General features: G+C 61.3%; 1 protein-coding gene and 1 non-coding gene across 2 annotated transcripts; both read right to left on the reverse strand.

Moving 5' to 3' along the window:
• Nucleotides 1-9,401: 9,401 nt before the first annotated feature.
• On the reverse strand, nt 9,402-19,416 carry LOC112449110 (collagen alpha-1(I) chain). The gene is made up of 3 exons (XM_059892178.1): nt 19,412-19,416; nt 17,763-18,408; nt 9,402-13,820 (listed from the first exon to the last, which is right to left on the reverse strand). The coding sequence occupies exons 1-3, from the start codon at nt 19,414-19,416 to the stop codon at nt 9,675-9,677; spliced, it is 4,797 nt and encodes a 1,598-aa protein (XP_059748161.1). The 3' UTR covers nt 9,402-9,674.
• MIR2302 (microRNA mir-2302) lies at nt 18,196-18,271 on the reverse strand. The gene has a single exon (NR_031039.1). It is a non-coding gene; the product is annotated as a microRNA mir-2302 (primary transcript).
• Nucleotides 19,417-21,212: the final 1,796 nt, after the last annotated feature.

Consider the following 21,212-nt stretch of genomic DNA (forward strand, 5'->3'; position numbering starts at 1 on the left):
GTTCAGGCAGCACCACTGATCACTGTGAAGCCCCGGGGACGGTGGAGGGTCCCCACAGGTCGGGGTGGGCCAGCCGCCGGCGCCTTGACCGCCCACGGGAAGCGTCACAGCACGCTGCTCACACCTTTTCCGACAAAGTACGAAGTTTTCTTTATTTTTGGCTGAAGAATAGTTCTGGGTGAAATGATATGATATTTGGAGTTGGCTTTAAATAGACTCCAGCAAGAGAGAAAAGGAAACCGTGGCTGGGATCACAGGCAGAATCACTGAAAAGGGGTCTTTTCATGTCGGTTTGAATATTTCCATATTGGCTTGGAAAAGTAAAGAAGAGACTTCGTGTCCCAGCCGCTGGGGCAGCAGAGGATTGTTCCGGGGCCAGGCCTGTGGGGACAGCGGGACAGATGTGCTCAGAGGGTCCTCAGAGGTGCTTATGTGGGTCCCCGGCAGGGTCACAGATACACGATTAGGGACTGGGTGGTGGGCGTAGAAAAGACCCATGTGAGGCAGCCTCAAGGCTTACAGTGACCCTGCCAGACACCCCGTCTCCACGTAGCACCAGCCTGGGAGCCTGGACTTCAGGGCGTGTCATCTCCACGTCCCCTCCACCCTTTCCTCATCCCTGCGTGTGAGGTCTGGGGTGACTGATCTCGGGGGCCTCAGCCTGTGGCAGCTTGGAGCAAGGCTTGAGTTTCCAGCCAGAGACTGAGGCTGGGTCCCAGCAGTGAGCACCAGATCCTAACCACTAGCCCCGGGGTCAGTGACAAGGCCCTGGCCCTTCGGCTTTGCAAAAACAATTCCCACAAAGACGGAAAGCAGTTAAGTAAGTAAAATGTTTGTTAAGAGGAAAAAGAGTCCAGTACGCGTGGAGAGACACATGGGGGACTCAGGGAGGCACTCAGAGGCACTGAGTGGGCCCTCGTCGTGATCTGAATTACTGTCACGGGACCTTTCTTCCGGGTTTCCTGTGGCCAGTCATTTTGATTTGCCTGGTTCACAGTCCACACTTGGTCTGTCTCAGGATCCTCCCATGTGTGCCCACATCTCTTAGACAAGGTGGTTTTACCGCAGAGGCATCTGGGTAGAACACCCCTTGACATGACCCCCCTTTGGTCTCCAGGGAGTCTTTCTGCACACGTCTGGTCCGGGAGGTCTCCTGACTTCAGGAATCAGACAGGTGGTCTGGCAGGGCCCAGCCTCCTCCCTTAATTGTCCTGCTGTTCCCGTCTTGGAGTTTGGTCAACAGGGAAAGGAACCTCCAGTTGCTTCCCCCAGGGGCCGGGCCATCAGCCTCCCGCTGCAGGACCACAGGGGCACTGGACTGTCCCAGGCACAGCAGGCCACGCGGTCTCCCTGAGTGGCCTCTTTTCAGGGCAGAGCACCCTCCCCAGGGCTGCAGGGGTGGGATTCAGGTCCTGGAAGCTCGCCCTGTAGGTGGGGACCGTGCACAGAGAGGCTGGGCGGGCTACAGTCCGTGGGGTCGCAAAGGAGTCGAACGCGACTGAGCTACTGGACAACAGCCGCTGGCCCGGCCGTGCCAGCTCGTGCACGGGATGGGGGAGAAAGCCTCGGGCCGAGCTGGTGCCGGTGCCCATGACAGAGCTACTGAACAGCAACCGCTGGCCCGGCTGTGCCAGCTCGTGCGCGGAAAGATGGGGAGAAAAGGGGAGAAAACCTCAGGCTGAGCCAGTGCCCAAGCTGCTCGGTCAGAGCTGAGGCCACCGCACCCCCGCCACCCCGCCCCCGGGGGCCCACAAGCCGGGCAGGAAGTCCTATCCCTGTCCTTTGAAGAAGAAAAACAGGTCTAGGGAGCTGACAGGTCCAAAGTGCTCCTGCCCTGCTGGGTAATTACGCAGGCGCTGGAGGGGAGGGGCTGGGGGGTGCGTGGGGGAAGGGGTGGGGGGCAGGGCAGGGTGGGGGGCAGTGACTGTAAAGCTGAGGCCCTTGCGGGCGTCCTGTCTGGTCACCCGCTGCTGTTTGTTCTGCCTCCTCCCTCTCTGACTACAGATGGCGTTTTGAGGCTCTGGGCTCTGTCCTGAGCTCGAGATTTACTCAGGAGATGAGTTTCTAAGAGTGTTGCTTCTAAATAAGACGCATCTTTGTCAGATACAATGAGCATCTTGAAGGACCGTGTCGTGAAGCCCCTGGACACGCAGGGACCACAGGGAGCTTTTGTAGCAGATGCGACGGCTAGGAGAGGGAGCAGGTTCAGGAGGCCCCCCCAGGAGGTGAGAGGGAGCAGCTTTGGGAGGCCCTCTGGAAGGTGCTGGGGAACTGGCAGACCCATCTTCAGGCTGGGCAGGCGTCCCTGCCCCGTCCTCCTCATCTTCCTTCCATCACAGGAGCCCCACTGACCAGTGGCTTAAACAACAGGAGCTCATTTCTCCCCACCCTGGAGGCCGGGCCCACAGCCGCAGTGGAGGCAGACCTCTTGTCTGGTCCATACCCGGCCGCCTCCCGTGTGCCCGCGTGGTGGGCCCCTAGGCACGTCTGATCCCCTCTCACGAGGACACAGGTCAAATGGGATTAGGGCCACCCTAGTGACCTCATCTGACCTTAATCCCCGCTTTAGAGGCCCCATCTCCAAACATGGTCACGTTCAAAAATATTTCTGCTCTTGAAAAACGGCAAGGCTCTCAACTTTGGGATTTCAGAGCAATAATATAAAGAGAAAATACCCCAGATGCACGGCATTCGGAGAAGCCCAACGCGCATACACCTGGGACGGGGCTGGCGTGCTTGTCACCGAGTGTGGGGCCTGCTGACGTTCACGCCAGCTCACGCGTGCTCTCACGTGTCTGCATGCAGGTGTGACCGGTGTCCCGGCTGGCAGCCCTGTCCCAAAAGCCTCTGGAACCGTGACCTGGTTCCCTCTGGCCGAGAGGAAAGGTGATCTTTCTGCCTTGAGGGTTTCTCTGAGGGCTGTTCTTCCAGGAAGGACAGTCTTGAGCTCTGTCCTGACGGTCTGAGCGCAGCCTCTGCAGTCTGCACTGTGGCAGCAGCTCGAACCCAGGTCCCACTTTGCTCTCCACTCGGGTCTCAGGGTGAGGGCCTCGGGACGTCCCAGGTCAGAAGCTGGTCAGGTGTGGGCACCCTGAGGCCGTGGGATGTCCTGGTGCGTGTCAGCACCCCACGCCAGGAGCCTGATCCCTAGAGCGTTCACTTTAAGAGACACACAGCTGCCGGAGCCAGCGTCACACCAGGATTTCAGGCAAACACAAGAGCAGGTCCTGCGGGGCCGCTGTGAGTGGTCATTAGCCACTGGGTCTCATCCGGGACATGGTGATGGCCGGAATGGCGAAAGCAAGTCTGGACCATACGTTTTACTGGAAGAGTTTCCTCTGCGGGGAGGGGAGGACTGGAAGCTGGGGTTAGCAGGTGCAAACTATTATAAGCAGAGTGGGTGAACCACAGGGGCCTACCACACAGCTCAGGGAGCTGTATTCAGCATCCTGGGATAAATCATCATGGGAAAGAGCGTGAAAAAGAATGTGTGTGTAACTGAATCCCCTTACTGCACAGCAGAAATTAACACTGTGATCGGCTTCACTCCAGTAAGATAAATTTAATAAATAAAATTTCCCCAGCACAGACAGGGCGTGTCCCTCCCTCTCTGAGATGCTGGGAGACTCTCTGAAGCCTCTGGGCAGGTTTGCATTCCGATGCCTTCTTGGGGTTGCACCCGTCTCTGAAGTGCGGATGTGGAGGAGGGTCCCCTTGTGGGGAACGTCCCCCCGGAGCCGGTCCGCACAATGCCACTTCCTCTCACGGAGAAGACAGGAGTTTCACTTCTCCTGTGTGTCTCAAGGCCTGTGCTGGGGTCTTCCTCCCAGATTCCCGGCAAGTTCCCGGAGGTGGACGTTCTGCCCACAGATCCCGGAGAAGGAAACTGCTCTCTTGGCCGCCCACCTTTGCAGGAGGTTTTCGGGGCTGGAGAACGCTTGGTTGTTCGGTTTGTTGTGAGGCTGGGGTGCGGCTTGGGGGTTTGGGGGAGCACAGACTCGCAGTCCCGGGGGAGCGACACCTCTGCTAGAGCTTCTGGTGGCCCCGAGACCACCTCCCTGCCTGCAGGGCTGAGACCCTGCCCCCTGTGGGCTCTGGTCCTGTGTCTTCTCCAACCCCTCCTGCTCCGACTTCCCAGAAGCCCCGACGGGCTAGACTTTGGAGCGTATTTCCTTCCAGACTTTGTAACCCGTGTAGGGAATAGAACAGCAGGTATCATGCACACACATGTACAATGCACATATACCCTACACATCTGTACATGCGTGTACACGTGCACACACACACACCCTATTTAACGGGCTCTCATTCTATACGACGTTGGAGCCACTCTTGAATCCTCAAGCCACCCTCACGCATCGCCCAGCCCTGCCCGTCCCGGCCCCTCTCAGAACGGGAGTGTCAGATGACCCGCCTCCATGCGCCTCAGTGAGATCCGGAGTTCCTCACAGGAGGAGGTGCCCCCCGCAGGAGTCCATCCTTAGGGCCCAGCTATGGACAGGACCCTCATCCACAGGGCTGCAGGGGAGCAGTGACTGTGTCCACACGATCCCCAGAGGCAGGGACCCCTGCTCTGCCCCCACCCGCCTTGCGGGCACACTGGGGCGGCCCCTCACCGAGCGGGGGCCAATCCTGGCCCCGAGCAGGATCAGCTGCGGGGAGGGGGGTCCCTGCGCCCTGTGCGATGAGCAGATGAGCTGCGAGCGCCCCGGCCGTCACCCACCCCGCAAGCTCCCTGCATCTGCACGCCCTGGGGGGCTGTGGGACCCAGACCCTGCAGAGTTCCTGGGCCTGCAGTGCCCTCTGGTGACGCTGGCCATCCATCTCAGAGCTGAGTCTGTGCCCAGCGGGTCTGAGCCCTCCCTCCGCCCGGTGACCTCGGCCCGAGACTCGGGGACGGGCAGATGAGGAGGGCCGGTGGGTGCTGGGGCTGGTCAGTGGGGACCGCGGGCGCTGGAGCAGGTCACTGGGACTCGTGGGTCAGCGGGGACCGTGGGTCAGCAGGGACCGTGGGCGTGGGGGCGGGTCAGCGGGGACCGTGGGCACTGGAGTGGGTTGGCAGGGACCGTGGGCGCCGGGGCGGGTCAGCGGGGACCTTGGGTCAGCGGGGACTGTGGGCGCTGGGGCGGGTCACTGGGACTCGTGGGTCAGCAGGGACCGCGGGCACCGGGGCGGGTCAGCGGGGACCGTGGGCTCTGGAGCAGGTCACCGGGACTCGCGGGTCAGCAGCGTCACTGGGACGCGGGCAGGGCGTCCTCTCCCTGCCTCCTGACGCTGGGAGACAATGAGAGTCTCAGGTGCATTTAGTTTGACTCAGGAAACAGTGACACAGATGAGTGCCTGTGGTCTTCCACGGTCACCACGGCCGCCGGGGCCCAGAAAGTCAGAACTTCTTGTCTCACTGTTGGCGTCCATTGGCAGAGCGAGCGTGGAGGCCAGCATTTATTCTGGCTCCTTCAGGCTGTTTCTGAAAGACTTGAAATTCTCCCCGGGCCGTGCGTTTCCAGTGCGTCCACACCTCCGCCATGACCCCACCTGGCCCACGACTTGGTGATGAGTGGCACGCGTGTGCCTGGGCTCCATCCAGGTTCCTGGCTTGAGCGCCCACGACCCTCCAACTTTGCCCCGGTTAAACCCCTTTGGGCCTCACCCGGGTTTCTGCCAAGGTGGCGACTCTGGAGGTGGGGGAGACCGGCCCCCTGGTCAGAGGTGTCTCATATAATCAACATGCAACCTGTAACAGGAGCAGAGTCTTGCCTGAGCCATCCTCCCGGGTTCTGCTGGGAATCCATCCTGGAGAAGCACAGTTTTCAGCAGTTTTGTGGCTTGTCAGAACAAAGAACATCAAACAAGTCAGGGATACATTCTCCCACGGGTAAAAAACAAAGCAGCCTGTGGTATCTTAGTTCCCTGATGAGGGATTGAACCTTCGACCCCTCCATTGGAAGTGCAGCGTCTTAACCACTGGGCCTCCAGCACACGGAATCCAACATGGACGCTCTTTACTTCTGGTCAAAGCTGCTGCTGCTGCTGCTGCTAAGTCGCTTCAGTCGTGTCCAACTCTGTGTGACCCCACAGACAGCAGCCCACCAGGCTCCCCGTCCCTGGTTTTCTCCAGGTAAGAACACTGGAGTGGGTTGCCATTTCCTTCTCCAATGCATGAAAGTGAGAAGTGAAAGTGAAGTCACTCAGTCGTGTCCGACTCTTCATGACCCCATGGACTGCAGCCCACCAGGCTCCTCCGCCCATGGGATTTTCCAGGCAAGAGGACTGGAGTGGGGTGCCACTGCCTTCTCCGTCTGGTCAAAGCATCTCTTTCTTCACCAGTTAAAGCAGACGTACTGTGTGTCTGATGTGCGGCAGGTGGGCTGTTTTAGAGGCATCGAGCGCAGGTTAACTTGTGGCTAAGCCGGAGGGTCTCCCCACACGTGGATATGGAGCACTGCTCCCCTCAGAGGCTCGGAGAGTGTGGTCCCAGCCCCGACCTCGGGGGGACGGACGCTGAGTTAATCACCAGCGGCCAGTGAGTTCACCCGTCCTGCCTGGGATCGGACCACCTGCAGGAGCCCGAGACGTGGGGCTGAGAGCGCCATGCTGGGGACTCAGGGGCCGACGCCGCGCGGGGGCAGGAGGCCCGCCGGTCAGGACTGTCCGGTCTGGGCCCGCCGGCCTCGTCGTCGGCCATTCACCCACCACCTTTCTAGAAAGCTGGCCGTGGGAGCAAGGTGTCAGCTTCGGGAGCTGCCCCTGGGCGGTGGGAACCCCAGTTTACAGAAGTGGGGGTGTTGGGGATCCAGCACTGCCTGCTGACCCTGGGGCTGAGCCCGAGTCTGTGGGGTGGACGGTGGATGAAAGGAACCTACTGCAGGACCCGGCCGGCGTCCAGGGAACCGCGGGGGGCGGGCCGCGTGGGAAACCACACCGGCTCTCAGTGTGGCGGGGGGAGTGGGGTTCCTGCTTCACAGGTTTGGGGCTCCTCCGTCCCTGCGGTCCAGGCTGAGCATCTGCTCTGAGCAGACCTCCAGGAGAGCCCCCCACGCGCACGCGTGTGGGGTCACGGTGACGCCCCCGACCTGCAAACCTGGGTCCTGTGACCATGACCCTTTGTCTCAAAAGCTTACCCACGTGTGCTCTGACCTCTAACAGGCGGAGTCCTAGAACTTTCTGAAAGACTACAGTCCTTGGGTGGTTCGAATGGAATCTCCCACTTTTTTCCTTGGATCAACGATTGATCAGGTTTTCTGTGGATATGAGAAAAGCCAGTTTCCTTAGGCTCTCGGTTCTTTCAGGGAAAAGGCCCGGTGCCTTCACAGGCCGCAGGGGAATCCACACACTGAGTGCCCTGGGGGCACCCCCTGAGCCAGGCCAGGCCTCGGGGATGGTCACACCTGCTCTTCTGAGAAGCCCTTCCTGTGCAGAAGGAGGGGGACACGGGGACCCTGTCTCCTGTGTCTCCAGGCACCAAGGAGCGCGTCAGGAGAGGCTGGACACAGGCCCGCCCCCACGCGAGGCGCTGGGCTCTGGAGCGCCGGGCCGGGGCTCCCACTGGTGGCCTCCCTGCCAACCCTGGTGGTGACCCCAGGCCTTGCTCTGGGCACTGCAGCCTCCCTGGACATCCTGGGCGAGTGGCCACTGCCTCCTCAGGGCCCCGCTTCCCAGGGGCGGCCCTTCCTCTACCTGGGCTCTGCCCAGCCCACCGGGCATCTGTGCGTCCCAGGACAGCCGCTGGCCTCGTCTGAGCCCCCGGGGGCCCCCTGCAAGTCCCAGGAAGGCGCTGGCCTCGTCCGGGCCCCCGGGACCCCCATGCACATCCTGGGACGGCCACTGGCCTCATCTGGGCCCCCAGAACCCTCCTGCGAGTCCCGGGACAGCCTCTGGCCTCGTCTGGGCCCCCGGGACCCCCATGCACGTCCTGGGGTGGCTGCTGGCCTCGTCCGAACCTGGAGGGGCCCCTGCACATCCTGGGATGGCCGCTGGCCTCGTCCGAGCCCCCAGGGCACCCCCCCTCCGGGAAGCCTCCGCTCCTGCTTCCTAATCTGAGACCCACCTCCCCCACAGCCGTCAGAGAAGTGAGAACCAGGTGTGTGACGAGCCACGTGTTTTATTTCCTTTCTCAAGATGATTTCCAGCTGAATAAAGTTAGTAGAGATTCAAAGGAAAGAATACCACAAAGTATATTTAGTTAATTCTTGCCTAATGGATCATTTTAGAGTTAACTTGTATACAAAGGAGGATAAAATAAGGAACACTGAATCAACAGCTGACGGTTAATATGTAATCAAGTATTTAAAAAATCAGGACCAAAGGGCAAAGGTGCCCTCGCTACGCAAATACGCAATGCTGAATTTGTAAACTCCTGAGCGATGCTGTTCCTGACGGGCGCCTGAAATAAAAGCGCACGCCCGCGACCCCGGCAACAGCGCCTTCTCCGTGGGCAGCACGCGGACACACAGGTGGGGCTCACAGACGGGTCTGTAAACAGAGCCCGAAAGCGCTGAATCGAGGTAAAAGTAGACGAGCTACTTCAATGTAAGAAAGCACGTCAGCTAAAACGCAGATATAAACATCGGCCACCCGTCCGCCCACCCGCTGCCGCAACGGTTATTTCAGCCCAGGGGTCTCGAGGGTCTTTCTTCTGTAGAAAAGACGTCACACTTGCAGTGCGAACACTTCCTCCACCAGCCAAGCTCGAAGGACCTGGTGGTCCAGGCGAGGGTCCAGGGCCAGCTGAACACTGACCCCCAGCAAGTCCTCGGGGGTCTCTCTGTTCTTTTCTGGGGGCTGCTGGGAGGACGGTGTCGCCGGCAGTGGGGGCCGTGGGAGGCGGCCCCTCGGGTCACAGGCTTGGGGTGGGGTTGGAGGTTCACGTCATGTTTCCACGACTCAAAGGGGCGTGACTGGCGGCATCTCAGTGGCCGTTCTGGCCTGTTTAAAAACAGTGACAAACCCCTCCTGCTTCTCGTTTTAAAAAGAACACACAGCGTGCACAGCGTTTTTATCTCCTCCGTCTGTCTTTGCCAACCATTGCCTCAAATCGTTTGTGGACCAAAGTATAAATCAATAAAAAGGATAAATCAGATGGTGCCACCAGGCGCAGCAGGGGGCGGGCACCCCCCAGCCCCAGCCAAGGCGCTGGGTCTGAGCAGGTGGGCCTGTGGGAGAAGGGTCAGGCCGGGGCTCTGCTGGGCTCCCCACACCTCTGCTAAGGGGCCTGCGGGGTCTGTAGCTCGGGGGGCTGACCGCAAGCCCAGCGCACTCCTCCTCTGACCCCAGCCCCTGCAGGTGGGTGGCCTCAGGGCCAGCGCCCGCCCAGGCCGCAGCAGGACTCACAGGCCCGCGAACGCTGCTCTGCCGGCGGTGGGAGAGATGGCCGGTGACGGGTCTGGGAGAGATGGGCCGGTGACGGGTCCCGCTGCTCTGCCGGCGGTGGGAGAGATGGCCGGTGACAGGTCTGGGAGAGATGGCCGGTGACGGGTCCCGCTCCTCAGCAGGTCCTGAGGGAAAGCGCCCTTGGAGTCACCTGGAAGCAGCACTGGAAACTGCCCTTCACGGCTCTGAGAGTCAGCGTCCAAGGGAGCAGTCTCCCCGCGTCTGTTGGCTCTGGCCAGGCTTGGGGGGCTGGAGCAGCCGTGCCCGGACCCCAGTGAGGCCTGGACCCCTGACGCCACTCGGGGTCACTTCGGAGGGCTGTACTTGTCGCTGGCCCTGAGGATGGTTGGCCTAAAAGACAGCTCAAAGGACCTCTGGTCACTGAAGCTCTGGGCTCGGTACTTGGCCAGGTGTGGCCCGCGCCTGCTGCGCCCCACCCCGGGGGCATCTGGGGGCCCCTCCTGGGCAGGGCCACGGGGCGCAAGGCTGCTCCCCAGCTTGGGTGTGGGCACTGCAGAGCCTTGCGCTGGCCGGAGGCTGGGGGCCACCGGACTCTGCCCCTTCTGGATGCTGTAGGGTGCCTGGATCTCCCCTTCCCGGGGGCTGGGGGCTGCCGGACTCTGCCCCTCCAAGCTCTGCGCCTTCCTGAGACTGGGGGCCACCCAGCTCCGCCCCTCCTGGACGCTGAAGGGTGCCTGGATCTCTCTCTCCCCGGGGCTGGGGGCCACCTGGCTCTGCCCCTTCTGGATGCTGTAGGGTGCCTGGATCTGCCCCTCCCCGGGGCTGGGGGCCACCTGGCTCTGCCCCTTCCTGAGACTGGGGGCCACCCAGCGTCGCCCCTCCTGGACGCTGAAGGGTGCCTGGATCTGCCCCTCCCGGGGGCTGGGGGCTGCCGGACTCTGCCCCTCCAAGCTCTGCGCCTTCCTGAGACTGGGGGCCACCCAGCTCCGCCCCTCCTGGATGCTGAAGGGTGCCTGGATCTCTCTCTCCCCGGGGCTGGGGGCCGCCTGGCTCTGCCCCTTCTTGAGACTGGGGGACACCCAGGTTTGCCCTTTCTGGATGCTGAAGGGTGCCTGGATCTCCCTCTCCTCGGGGCTGGGGGCTGCCAGGCTCTGCCTCTCCTGGATATTGGAGGGTGCCTGGATCTCCCTCTCCTCGGGGCTGGGGGATGCTGGACTCTGCCCCTCTCCCAGTAGCGCTCGGGGGCCCCCCTGACCACCCCTGGGGGCTGGAACCTGGGGTGCCTCATTTCTGCCCACTGTGAGTGTCACTCCCCCTGAGCCGCTCACGGGCCGTGCTGAGTTGGGGGGCACCGTCTGGCTCGCCTGGGCCTTTGCTGGGAGCGTGGGGCTCCCCGAGGGGGACAGGGCCTGGCTCTCGGAAGTCGGGGCCCTCCGCTCCTCCAGGAGACCCTCGGCGTGCCCCGCTTGCTGCCTCCGCGGGAGCTCTGGGCCCTTCCCGGCACGCCTGCTGAGAGCCTCCTCCCGGGGCCTACTCCCAGCCTCCCTGGCCCCTCGCGAGCCGGACCTCTCGCCCCAAAGGCCTTCTCCCTTCCTTCCAGAATCATCCGGACTCACAGCCCCTGGGCACCCCTCCTCTCGTCCATGGCGACTTTCTCCCGTGCCCAGACCAGCCCGCTCTCCTCCCTCCACTTGCCCGGAAGCCTGGAGGTCAGGGTGCTTCGGGGCCACCCTGTCCCCCCATGGCCTGTCCACTGCTGTGGACGAGGGGCCGGGCTGGCGGGAAGGCCCAGCACTGAGGGGAAGCTGTTCGCTGGACGAGGGGCCCGCCCTGCCCTCTGCCTGCTGCTGCTCAGGAAGCTGAGGCCTCGGAGTCCCTGCCCCGTGGCTCCCCCGGGGCGCCGGCAGGCCTGGGACTGGAGCTGGGCGCTCCAGGCTGTCCCCCCGAGGCCTCTGCCACGTGGTGCCAGCGACCCTGCCTCCTGCCTCCACCTTCACTCCGCCTGTGGCCACGTCACCGGTGGCCAGTTCACCCAGAGCCACCAGGTGGGGCTGGACGGCCAGGGTCGGTGCGCTGGGGGCCTCCTGAGAGGGGCCGGGCGGGGACCCCAAGGCCGAGCTGTGGCCACAGGGCTGGTGAGCAGCCTCCTCGGCCATGACACCCACAAGACCCGGGCCTGCGGGCCACCCAGCCCTCCCACCCTCCCACTGCCCAGCTGCCAAGTTTCTGGGGCTCAGGGCTGGGGGACTCTGGGAGGCGCTGCCCACCGGCTCCCGCCTGGGGGCTCTGACGCCAGGTGGTGTCTTTTCATTTGAGGAGGAGGCTCTCTTCTCACCAAGATCACGGCTGGCGCTCCCTGCAGCTATAGGCACGCGCCCAGCTGACTCCAGGTGTGGCGGGGCCCCCCGGGGTCCTTCCTGCTCCCTCGGGGGGCTCCTGCGCTCGGGGCTCAGGCTCTCGGGCCTCCTTCCAGCCCCAGCGGGTGCCGCTGGCCACGTGGGGACACGCGTCCCGCTCTTGCTGTCGGGCACCGGTGCTTGCTGGCCGCTGGGTGCACAGCCCATGTGGCCCCTCCGACGGTTCTCCCAGGCACTGGCGTCGCCGCCTGGCCGTTCCTGCAGTTCTGACTGCTGAGGCGGCTCAGAACTCAGGGGGGACGCGTCCTGCTCACGCACGTCCTTGGGCTTCAGGAGCCATTGTGAGGCCCCAGGCCCAGGTCTGGCGTCCTTTCCTCCCAGGGAGCTGTTCTGTGGCTCCGTCGTGGAGACGGCCGCGGGGAGGTCTGGACCGCAGGCAGCAGTACCGTGTGCGGCTGCGAGCCTCGGCGCCGCCCCTGCGCCCTGCGGCGGCGCACCCCGGCTCCCGCTCTCGGCCGTGGGGGAATGTGGGGCGCCTGGGTTTCCCGTCTCACTGACCCCGCCCAGAGGACCCCAGCCTTGGTCTCCTGACGCCCTTTGCAGGGTGGCGGGAGGGGGCGGCATCGTGTGGACCACCGGGAGTCTGACCGTGACCTGTGGGGGCTCCATGGCCGGCTGTGTGCGCCGCGCGGCCTGGGCAGAGGGTGCGGTGAGTGCGGCCAGTGGGGGGATGTGTCCCGGCGCCTTCTCTTCTGGGAAGCTGTCCTGGATGGCGAAGAGGGGCTCTGGCACCCAGTCCACACTCGCTGTGTCCATCTCGTCCTCTGAGCTGCACACGGTCAAGGTGACCTCGGGGCCAGCCTCCTCGTGGCCTCCGGAGAGTCCTGGTCGCGGCCCCAGGCTTACTCCCCTGGCCCCCTGAGCAGCTCCCTGACCACCTGGGCTGGCTGGGCCCAGCGCGGAGCTCGCAGGCTTGCAGCCAGGATGGGCTTCGCTCCCGGGGGAGGCGGCAGCGGGGGCTGCCCGGGGGACACATTCGGCCTCCATACCTGGGAGCCCTGTCTCCAGGCCGTCCCTGGAAGCTGCCAGCGGGCCGTTGGAGGGCGGCGGGGGCCGCCACCCCGGCTCTCTGCTCCCTCCGGGGGTCTCTGCCGCGTCGGGGGAGTTGCCCGTCTCCCCTCGGGGCGCACGGCCCACGCCCGTGTGGGTGACTCGGGTGCCGTGGGACAGCCAGCTCCGGGGCCCGCAGACCACGGTGGCGACGCTGAAGGGCAGCGCGGGCTCGGTGGAGCAGGCCAGGAGGCGGGCGGCCGGCGCGCGGAGGCAGCTACTGGCCAGGGTGGCCACGCGGAATACGCGCGGCTCCGGCCGGTGCAGCGGCCTCCGCGGCGGGCGCTTCTTCGAGCGCTCCTCCGCGCGCCGCGGCAGGAGTCCGGCCTCCGCGCACAGGCCGCCGCTCTGCGCAAACTTCTCCCGCAGCCTGGCCAGCGCCGCGCTCCGCGCACCGGCCTTCACCTTCGCCTTCGCGGCCAGGCCCCCCGCGGCTGCGGGCGGCTCTGCGGGAGGCTGCTCCGCGGCCTGCTTCTCCTCCGCGGCCAGGAACACCTTCAGGATGCTCTTCACCGAGCTCCTCCCAGCCGGGAGGGCCCGCGGCTTCTCGCGGCCCGGTGGCTCCCTGCCGGGGGCCGGGCGACCGGCTGCCTCCCCGGCCTTCTCCAGCAGCTTGTGGATGGTGGCGGCCACCAGGCTCCTTCCAGGGCCCTGCTTGTCCTTGAAGATCAGCCGCCCCACCTCCCGGGTCCTCTTGAGGCGGGGCTCGCGGCCGCTGCCCATGAACCTGGCCTGGAGCAGCTGGAAGCGCGTGGGCCGCCGCTGGGCGTCCTGGGGCTCAGGGGCCCGGCTAGCCTTGCCCTCTGCCCTCCGGGCGGCAAGAGGCCCCGGGGCCGCGTCCTCGCGGTCGGTCAGGTAGAGCAGCAGGCTGCTGAGGATGGCGCGCGCCGCTGGGTTGCAGGTAACCCGGCCCACCTTCTTTTTCAGGGCTTGGACTTCGATGGGCGTCTTGTCGCTGCAAACCTTGCTGCTCCTGGGGCTGCAGGGAAAGAATGAATCGTCACAGATTTTATCTTCGTTTTTCTAGGGTGAGCCCGTACAACATTTCTTATGGGACGATCCCATTTAAAACACCTCAGGAAGCCCAGGAATGGGGCCTGGGTGCCGAGGGGCTTGGCTTCTAGTCATCCCTGCTTCTGCTCCAAGAGTCAGGGTCGCCCAGGCCCCTCTGGGCCACTGTGTCCCCTTCTGTTAACTGGCCATTGTTCTGACCGGGCCTCTGCAGAGCTTGGAGAGAGCACTTGGGAAAACTGCTTGCACCGGTGGTGTTCACACTTTTTTTTTTTTTTTTTAATGCGGGCCTTCCTTGTTTGAAGCTAAAGGCAAAGGAGAAAAGGAAAGATATACCCATTTGAATGCAGAGTTCCCAAGAATAGCAAGGAGAGATAAGAAAGCCTGCCTCAGTGATCAATGCAAAGAAATAGATGAAAACAATAGAATGAGAAAGACTAGAGATCTCGTCAAGAAAATTAGAGATACCAAGGGAACATTTCATGCAAAGATGGGCACAATAAAGGACAGAAGTGGTATAGACATAACAGAAGCAGAAGATATTAAGAGGTGGCAAGAATACACAGAAGAACTATACCAAAAAGATCTTCATGACCCGGATAACCACAATGGTGTGTGTGATCATTCACCTAGAGCCAGACATCCTGGAATGTGAAGTCAAGTGGGCCTTAGGAAGCATCACTGTGAACAAAGCTAGTGGAGGTGATAGAATTCCAGTTGAGCTATTTCAAATCCTAAAAGATGAAGCTGTGAAAGTGCTGCACTCAGTGTGCCAGCAAATTTGGAAAACTCAGCAGTGGCCACAGGACTGGAAAAGGTCAGTTTTCATTCCAATCCCAAAGAAAGGATTTCTTTGGGAATGCCAAAGAATGCTCAAACTACTGCACAATTGCACTCATCTCACACGCTAGTAAAGTAATGCTCAAAATTCTCCAAGCTAGGCTTTAACAGTACGTGAACCATGAACTTCCATTGTTCAAGCTGGATTTAGAAAAGGCAGAGGAACCAGAGATCAAATTGCCAACATCCGCTGGATCATTGAAAAAGCAAGAGAGTTCCAGAAAAACATCTATTTCTGCTTAATTGACTATGCCAAAGCCTTTGACTCTGTGGATCACAATAAACTGTGGAAAATTCTGAAAGAGATGGGAATACCAGACCACCTGACCTACCTCCTGAGAAATCTGTATGCAGGTCAAGAAGCAACAGTTAGAACTGGACATGGAACAACAGACTGGTTCCAAATTGGGAAAGGAGTACATTAAGGCTGTATATTTTCACCCTGCTTATTTAACTTGTATGCAGAGTACATCATGCAAAATGCCGGGCTGGATGAAGCACAAGCTGGAATCAAGATTGCCGGGAGAAATATCAATAACTTCAGATATGCAGATGACACCACCCTTATGGCAGAAAGTGAAGAACTAAAGAGCCTCTTGATGCAAGTGAAAGAGGAGAGTGAAAAAGTTGGTTTAAAACTCAACATTCAGAAAACTAAGATCATGGCATCTGGTCCCATCACTTCATGACAAATAGATGGTGAAACAATGGAAACAGTGACAGACTTTATTTTTGGGGGGTCCAAAATCACTGCAGATGGTGACTGCAGCCATGAAATTAAAAGATGCTTGCTCCTTGGAAGAAAAGCTACAACCAACCTAGACAGCTGGAGAAGGCAATGGCACCCCACTCCAGTACTCTTGCCTGGAAAATCCCGTGGACAGAGGAGCCTGGTAGGCTGCAGTCCATGGGGTCGCTAAGAGTCGGACACAACTGAACGACTTCACTTTGACTTTTCACTTTCATGCATTGGAGGAGGAAATGGCAACCCACTCCAGTGTTCTTGCCTGGAGAATCCCATGGACAGAGGAGCCTGGTGGGCTGCCGTCTATGGGGTCGCACAGAGTCGGACACGACTGAAGCGATTTAGCAGCAGCAGCAGCAACCTAGACAGCATATTAAAAAGCAGAGACATTACCAACAAAGGTCCGTCTAGTCAAGGCTATGGTTTTTCCTGTGGTCATGTATGTATGTGAGAGGTGGACCGTAAAAAAAGCTGAGCACTGAAGAATTGATGCTTTTGAACTGTGGTGTTGGAGAAGACTCTTGAGAGTCCCTTGGGCTGCAAGGAAATCCAACCAGTCTAAAGGAAATCAGTTCTGAATATTCATTGGAAGGACTGATGCTGAAGCTGAAACTCCAATACTTTGGCCACCTGATGTAAAGAACTGACTCATTGGAAAAGACCCTGATGCTGGGAAAGATTGAAGGTAGGAGAAGGGGATGACAGGGGATGAGATGGTTGGATGGCATCACGGACTCCATGACTGACTTAATGGACATGAGTTTGAGTAAACTCCAGGAGTTGGAGATGGAGAGAGGCCTGGTGTGCTGCAGTCCAAGGGGTCACAAAGAGTCAGGTGTGACTGAGTGACTGAATTGAATGAGCTTTGTTTGCATAAGATCACTGCTGCTAAGTCACTTCAGTTGTGTCTGACTCTGTGTGACCCCACAGACAGCAGCCCACCAGGCTCCCCCGTCCCTGGGATTCTCCAGGCAAGAACACTGGAGTGGCTTGCCATTTCCTTCTCCAATGCATGAAAGTGAAAAGTGAAAGTGAAGTCGCTCAGTTGTGTTCGACCCTCAGCGACCCCATGGACTGCAGCCTTCCAGGCTCCCCTATCCATGGGATTTTCCAGGCAAGAGTACTGGAGTGGGGTGCCATTGCATAAGGTAGGAAAAAGCAAAAGGAGTTTCTATTCTGTGGTTCTGTTGGTTCCTCTAACCACACCGTGCCCTGACTCAGGCCGAAGGGGAACGTCCCCAGCTCTGAGACTCTGCCCGCTGTGGACAGTGGGACTCAGGCGCTGGAGGGTCTCACTAGAGTGGAAGTGATGGGGGGGGGCGGGGATGATGGAGTGGTGGCCGCAGAGCTGGAGTGGGTAGACTTCGCTGTGTGTCAAGGGAGGAGGGCTGAGGTCACCACCGGGGCCGCCTTCCTGAGCCCCTAAGAAACGCTCCCAGAGAAACCCCAAGACTGAGAAGCCTGAGCCCCACCCTGCAGCCCTGTCCCCAAGGACCCTTCACTCCAGCCTGGCCACCTGCAGGCGGTGCCTCTACAGGATTCCTGGGGTGGGGGTCTCAGTCCGACGTCCAGACGAGACACTTTCCCCTGAGCCTGTCGGCCGAGTGCTGCTGAAGCCTCCTCCCTGGTGGGGCCCAGCCTCTACAGTTGGTCGTTTGGCAAAGACGGGCCCAGAATCGCAGTCCAGCCCTCCCCCACTGGCCGCTCATTCCCGGAGATGATCGGCACAGTGCGAAGATTACTGGGCTGTGTGCGGGCCGGGACACACGCTAAGTGGCTGACGCTAGGGGCGGCGGGCAGAGCCTCGGAAGCCAGCACTTCTGAGTCTGCGGGGAGAAGGCTGCGGCGGGAAAATGCTGGACACACAGCGGGCAGAAACACAGAGGCTGGACGCAAGCCTGCGAACACACTTTCTTTTCGTACTTCTATTATTTTTGCAGAAGCGAGAGCTCTATTTTCAGAAGCTGCACACAAACTTCTCTTAAGGGGCCGTTAGCGGGGCTTCCATAGCGGTGTGACAGCCGTGGGGTCCTCCGTGAGCCGGGCGCACGCCCACTGCCTGGGAGCGGATCTCGGGCTGAGTTGCTCGGGTCCAGGCGGAGGGGGCTGGACGCGTCCGCGGACCTCTCCTGGGAACCCTGCGTTCACCGCGGCGCCGTGAACTCGCACAGAGCGGGCTCCGCGCGTTCGCCTCGGCCCGCAGGACCCAGAGCGGCTGGTCTGAGGCGCTGGACTTGCGTTTCCGGCAGGCTCCCGGAGCGGACGCAGCGCCCAGGACCCACCGTGAGAACCTCGTGCAGCGGGGCCTCTCCAGCCTCAGACCCCGACGTGGGGGGCGAGGCTCCTCAACAGGCCAGCCCTGAAGGCACCGAGCCCCGAGAGGGCGCAGGGACCGCGGCTGAAAGCAGAAACGGCGGGGCGGGGCGGGGCAGCACCGGCGTCTGAGCTCCGAGCCCGCCGGAGGGGCCGCGCTCTGCGCTTGCGCCCGCCCGCGCCCTCCCGCGGCCCGCCCGGGCCCCCAGCTCCCAGCCCAGGGCCTCTGCAGCCTGCCCATCGCAGGGGCCCGCCCAGCGCTGCCCGGGGGACAGCCCCGGGGTGGGCGTGAGCAAGCCCATCCCAGGAGGAGAGCGGAGCACGTTTCTCCGGGGGCAGTGGAAGCAGTAGGGCCGCAGTAGACACGCCCAGTGTGGTCCTGTCAGGAACTCAGGCTCCCGAGAGGTCACTTGAAACACAGGATCACCAGTCAGCGCCGGCGACACCGCGCCCCCCGGCCAGCGCCGGGCCCCCGCGGCCGTCACAGGTGGGCAGGACGCCGGGGTCCTGCACCCGCTCCTTGTCCTAAAAGGCAGCGGCGTCCAGCGCCCGCGGGGCCACGCCCCCACCAGGGCCCCTGTTCTGCCTGGCCTGGGCCGGCTCTGCAGCACGTGGGCGTGTGTTGGGGGCAGCGACTGGACGGCCCCGCCCCCGCGTCCCCCGCTGAGATAAAGGTTTCCTGGGCACAGGCTGCCTCCAGCCCTGAGGGTCGGATACTATTTCAGGACCTGAGAGTTAAATAGCAGAGTGCTGTGGGGACACACCCCTCATGCCTAGCGACTAGGGCTGCTGTGTGCGTCTGTATGTGCGTGTGTGTGTGTCTGTCCGTGCCTCTGTGCGTGTTTGTGTGTGTCTCTGCGTGCCTGTGTGTCTCTATGCGCGTCTGTATCTCTAGGTGTGTCTGTGTGTCTCTGTGAGTGTCTGTGTCTCTACGCATGTCTGTGTGTCTCTGCGTGCCTGTGTGTCTCTGTGTGTCTGTGTGTGTCTCTACGCATGTCTGTGTGTCTCTGCGTGCCTGTGTGTCTCTGTGTGTCTGTGTGTCTATGTGTGTGTGTGTGTGTGTCTCTGCCGGTGTCTCCGTGTGTCTGCATGTCATGAGAGGGAGAGAAGCCCCTGCAGGAAATGGGGTCCAGTGTGAGCATAGTAACAGTGGGTGAAGCTGGGCGAAGGGAACGTGGATTCCTTAAGCTGTTTGCGATTCTGTGCTTGAAGTGCTTGAAAACAAATGGGAAAGGACAGGGAGGAAGAAAAGCCACTGGCTTTGACAAGGGCCTCCAGGGCCCTAAAAGCAGACCGCCCCTGGGCCAGGGGGGCGCGTGAGCCCTGGCGGGGTGGGTGAGGCTCTGGGTCGAGGGTGACCTGCCCTGCCTGTGCTGCAGGGCTGGCCTGTGGTCAGGCTCCAGCCAGCCCGCGTCTCCTCGGTCGCGTCTGGGGGCCCAACGTCTCCTCGCTGGCATCTGGGAGGACCAGCCCGCGTCTCCTTGCTCAGGTCTGGGGCCCAGCGTCTCCTCGCTTCTGTCTGGGGGTGGGCAGGGGAGAGGAGAAGCCCGAGGAGCTGACGTGGGCTTAGCCTGGCCGTCACCTGTCTGCAGCTCGGCCCCGGAACCTAAGCCCCGTCCAGAGAACTCGAGGCTGAGCGGGTGGCTGGCCGCTGGAGCCCCCGAAAGGCTCGAGGCTGGCATCCTTCCGCCACACCGGCGCTCACATCATATCCACTCCTTCACCGGGAACAGGTCAAGACAGGGGGCATCTTAACCCAGGTGGTCAGCGCTGCCTCTGTCACCCCAGGGATCCCTTACACCTTCAGGGTGAGTCTCGGGGACGGAGTTTTCAAACTCCTTTTCGGTGGAGCACAAAGTTGGAGGCTTCCTGCTTGACATCTGGTTGGTATTTCCCTCCGTCTGGTCCGGGTGCTGGGTTCATAACTGATGGGGCGGTCAGGGAGCCGGGGGGCTGGGGGTGGGGGTCGGCTTGTTGGAGGGCCCCTCCCTGAAGCTGTGGCGCAGGGTGTGAACCTGTGGTTCTCACACCCACGTCCTGACCGGCCCTGGGGCCGTAATGCAGGCGTGCAGTACAAATGCAGGAGGGAAATGGCCACCAAATTCAGGGCAATGGAATTTCAGGCAAGAGCTGAAGAGATGGAGAGAGATGTATGTGTGATGATCTAGGAAAATGTCCAGAAAAGTGTCAAGTGAAAAACACCCATAACAAGTCACAGGTAATGTGTGATTCCTATTTGTGCAGAGAAGTCGTGTGTGTGTGTATCACACAAATGCACGTGTGTGGCACCCCGCTTACCCTCACTGTATGTGTGCAGAGCCTTCTGGAAGGACGTGTAGGCACCGTGACCTCTCAGCCTGGTGACACCAGTCGGGTGAGGGTCTGAGGGATCCTGGGTCCCACACCTCAATTTATGGACTGGGTTTCTAAAGCTGTGTGTACGTATCCCCCTTCTAATAAAAATGAAATCAGCAACTATTACATTTTAGAACATCTGAGTACATATGGGATTGTCTTTCCTTTTATGATTTTTTTCTTTTCAAGATTTGCGTTTCCCTGGAATAGGAAAAGGAAGTGGGGGGAACGAACTTCTCTCTAATTTTATGAGCCTGAGAATCTCTGTGTTTTAGTTTATAATCAGTCTGTAAGTAGACTCGCTGCCTGACTCCCAAGGAGGCGATTAGTTCTGCATCATCAGGAGGGTGGAGGCCCCACGGCTCCAGCCCAGGGGCTCCCCGACCCTGGGCACAGTGGCGCGGGCACGCGGCTCTGACGGGAGGGCGGGGCACGTGGCATAGAGGCTGCGTGGAAGCCCAACACGTCCTGTGCGCCTGGGCCAGGGTCGACTCACCTTAGCCGGCTTCCCTTCCTGGAAGATGACTCTGTTAATCTCCACACCCCCAGCCCTGCCTGCACCCGCGCGGCGGGGCACCTGCCCTCCCCCCGACTCTGACTGCTGAGAGTCCTGAGCAGTGAGGTTAGTTCGGTGGCTCAGAGGCGCTGCGTGGAGCCCCTGTGTCGCAATGCGTGTGAGGCCAAGGGCTTGTCAGCACAGCCAGGGGCCCCGCGGGCTGGCGGAGCACCACCCATGGCCTCGGCTGGAAACGCGCCCCGGGTCACTGCGGCCCAGGGCTTGGGGTGAGTGCCGCGCGTGTCTGGAGGGGACGCGCCTGACTGCTCCGCAGCAAGCCTTCTCCCCGCGGGGACGGCCACCCCACGACAGGCCCGCCAAGCTGGTGAAGCACGTGTTATGTGTCAGCCGCCACCCACTGTTCCACTCACGCTAGCCGCTGCTTCACCAAGGCTGTGGTCAGGGTTATTTTTAACAAGAGCGAGTGTCCTCAGGGAGAAGCCGGACCACAGGGAGCAGGCCCAGCTTTGTCCTCATCTGCGAGCCTGGGGACGGACATCCCGTTTCCAGGCGTCCTCGGTTACTTGCTCCCAGAGGGGTTGGTGTTAAGCGCTGGTGTGATTAAACACATGGGCTGGCGGTTAGACGAGCGTGT

The sequence above is a fragment of the Bos taurus genome, chromosome 12, assembly GCF_002263795.3.
Source record: "Bos taurus isolate L1 Dominette 01449 registration number 42190680 breed Hereford chromosome 12, ARS-UCD2.0, whole genome shotgun sequence".
Taxonomy (NCBI): domain Eukaryota; kingdom Metazoa; phylum Chordata; class Mammalia; order Artiodactyla; family Bovidae; genus Bos; species Bos taurus.

What these genes read in the sequence shown, in the direction of transcription:
- LOC112449110 (XM_059892178.1), bottom strand. An exon ending in CTGCGCCCTCTCGGGGCTCG is followed by an intron (nt 13,821 to 17,762) that starts GTGCCTTCAGGG and finishes GGCTCACCCTAG; the next exon opens with AAAAACGAAGATAAAATCTG.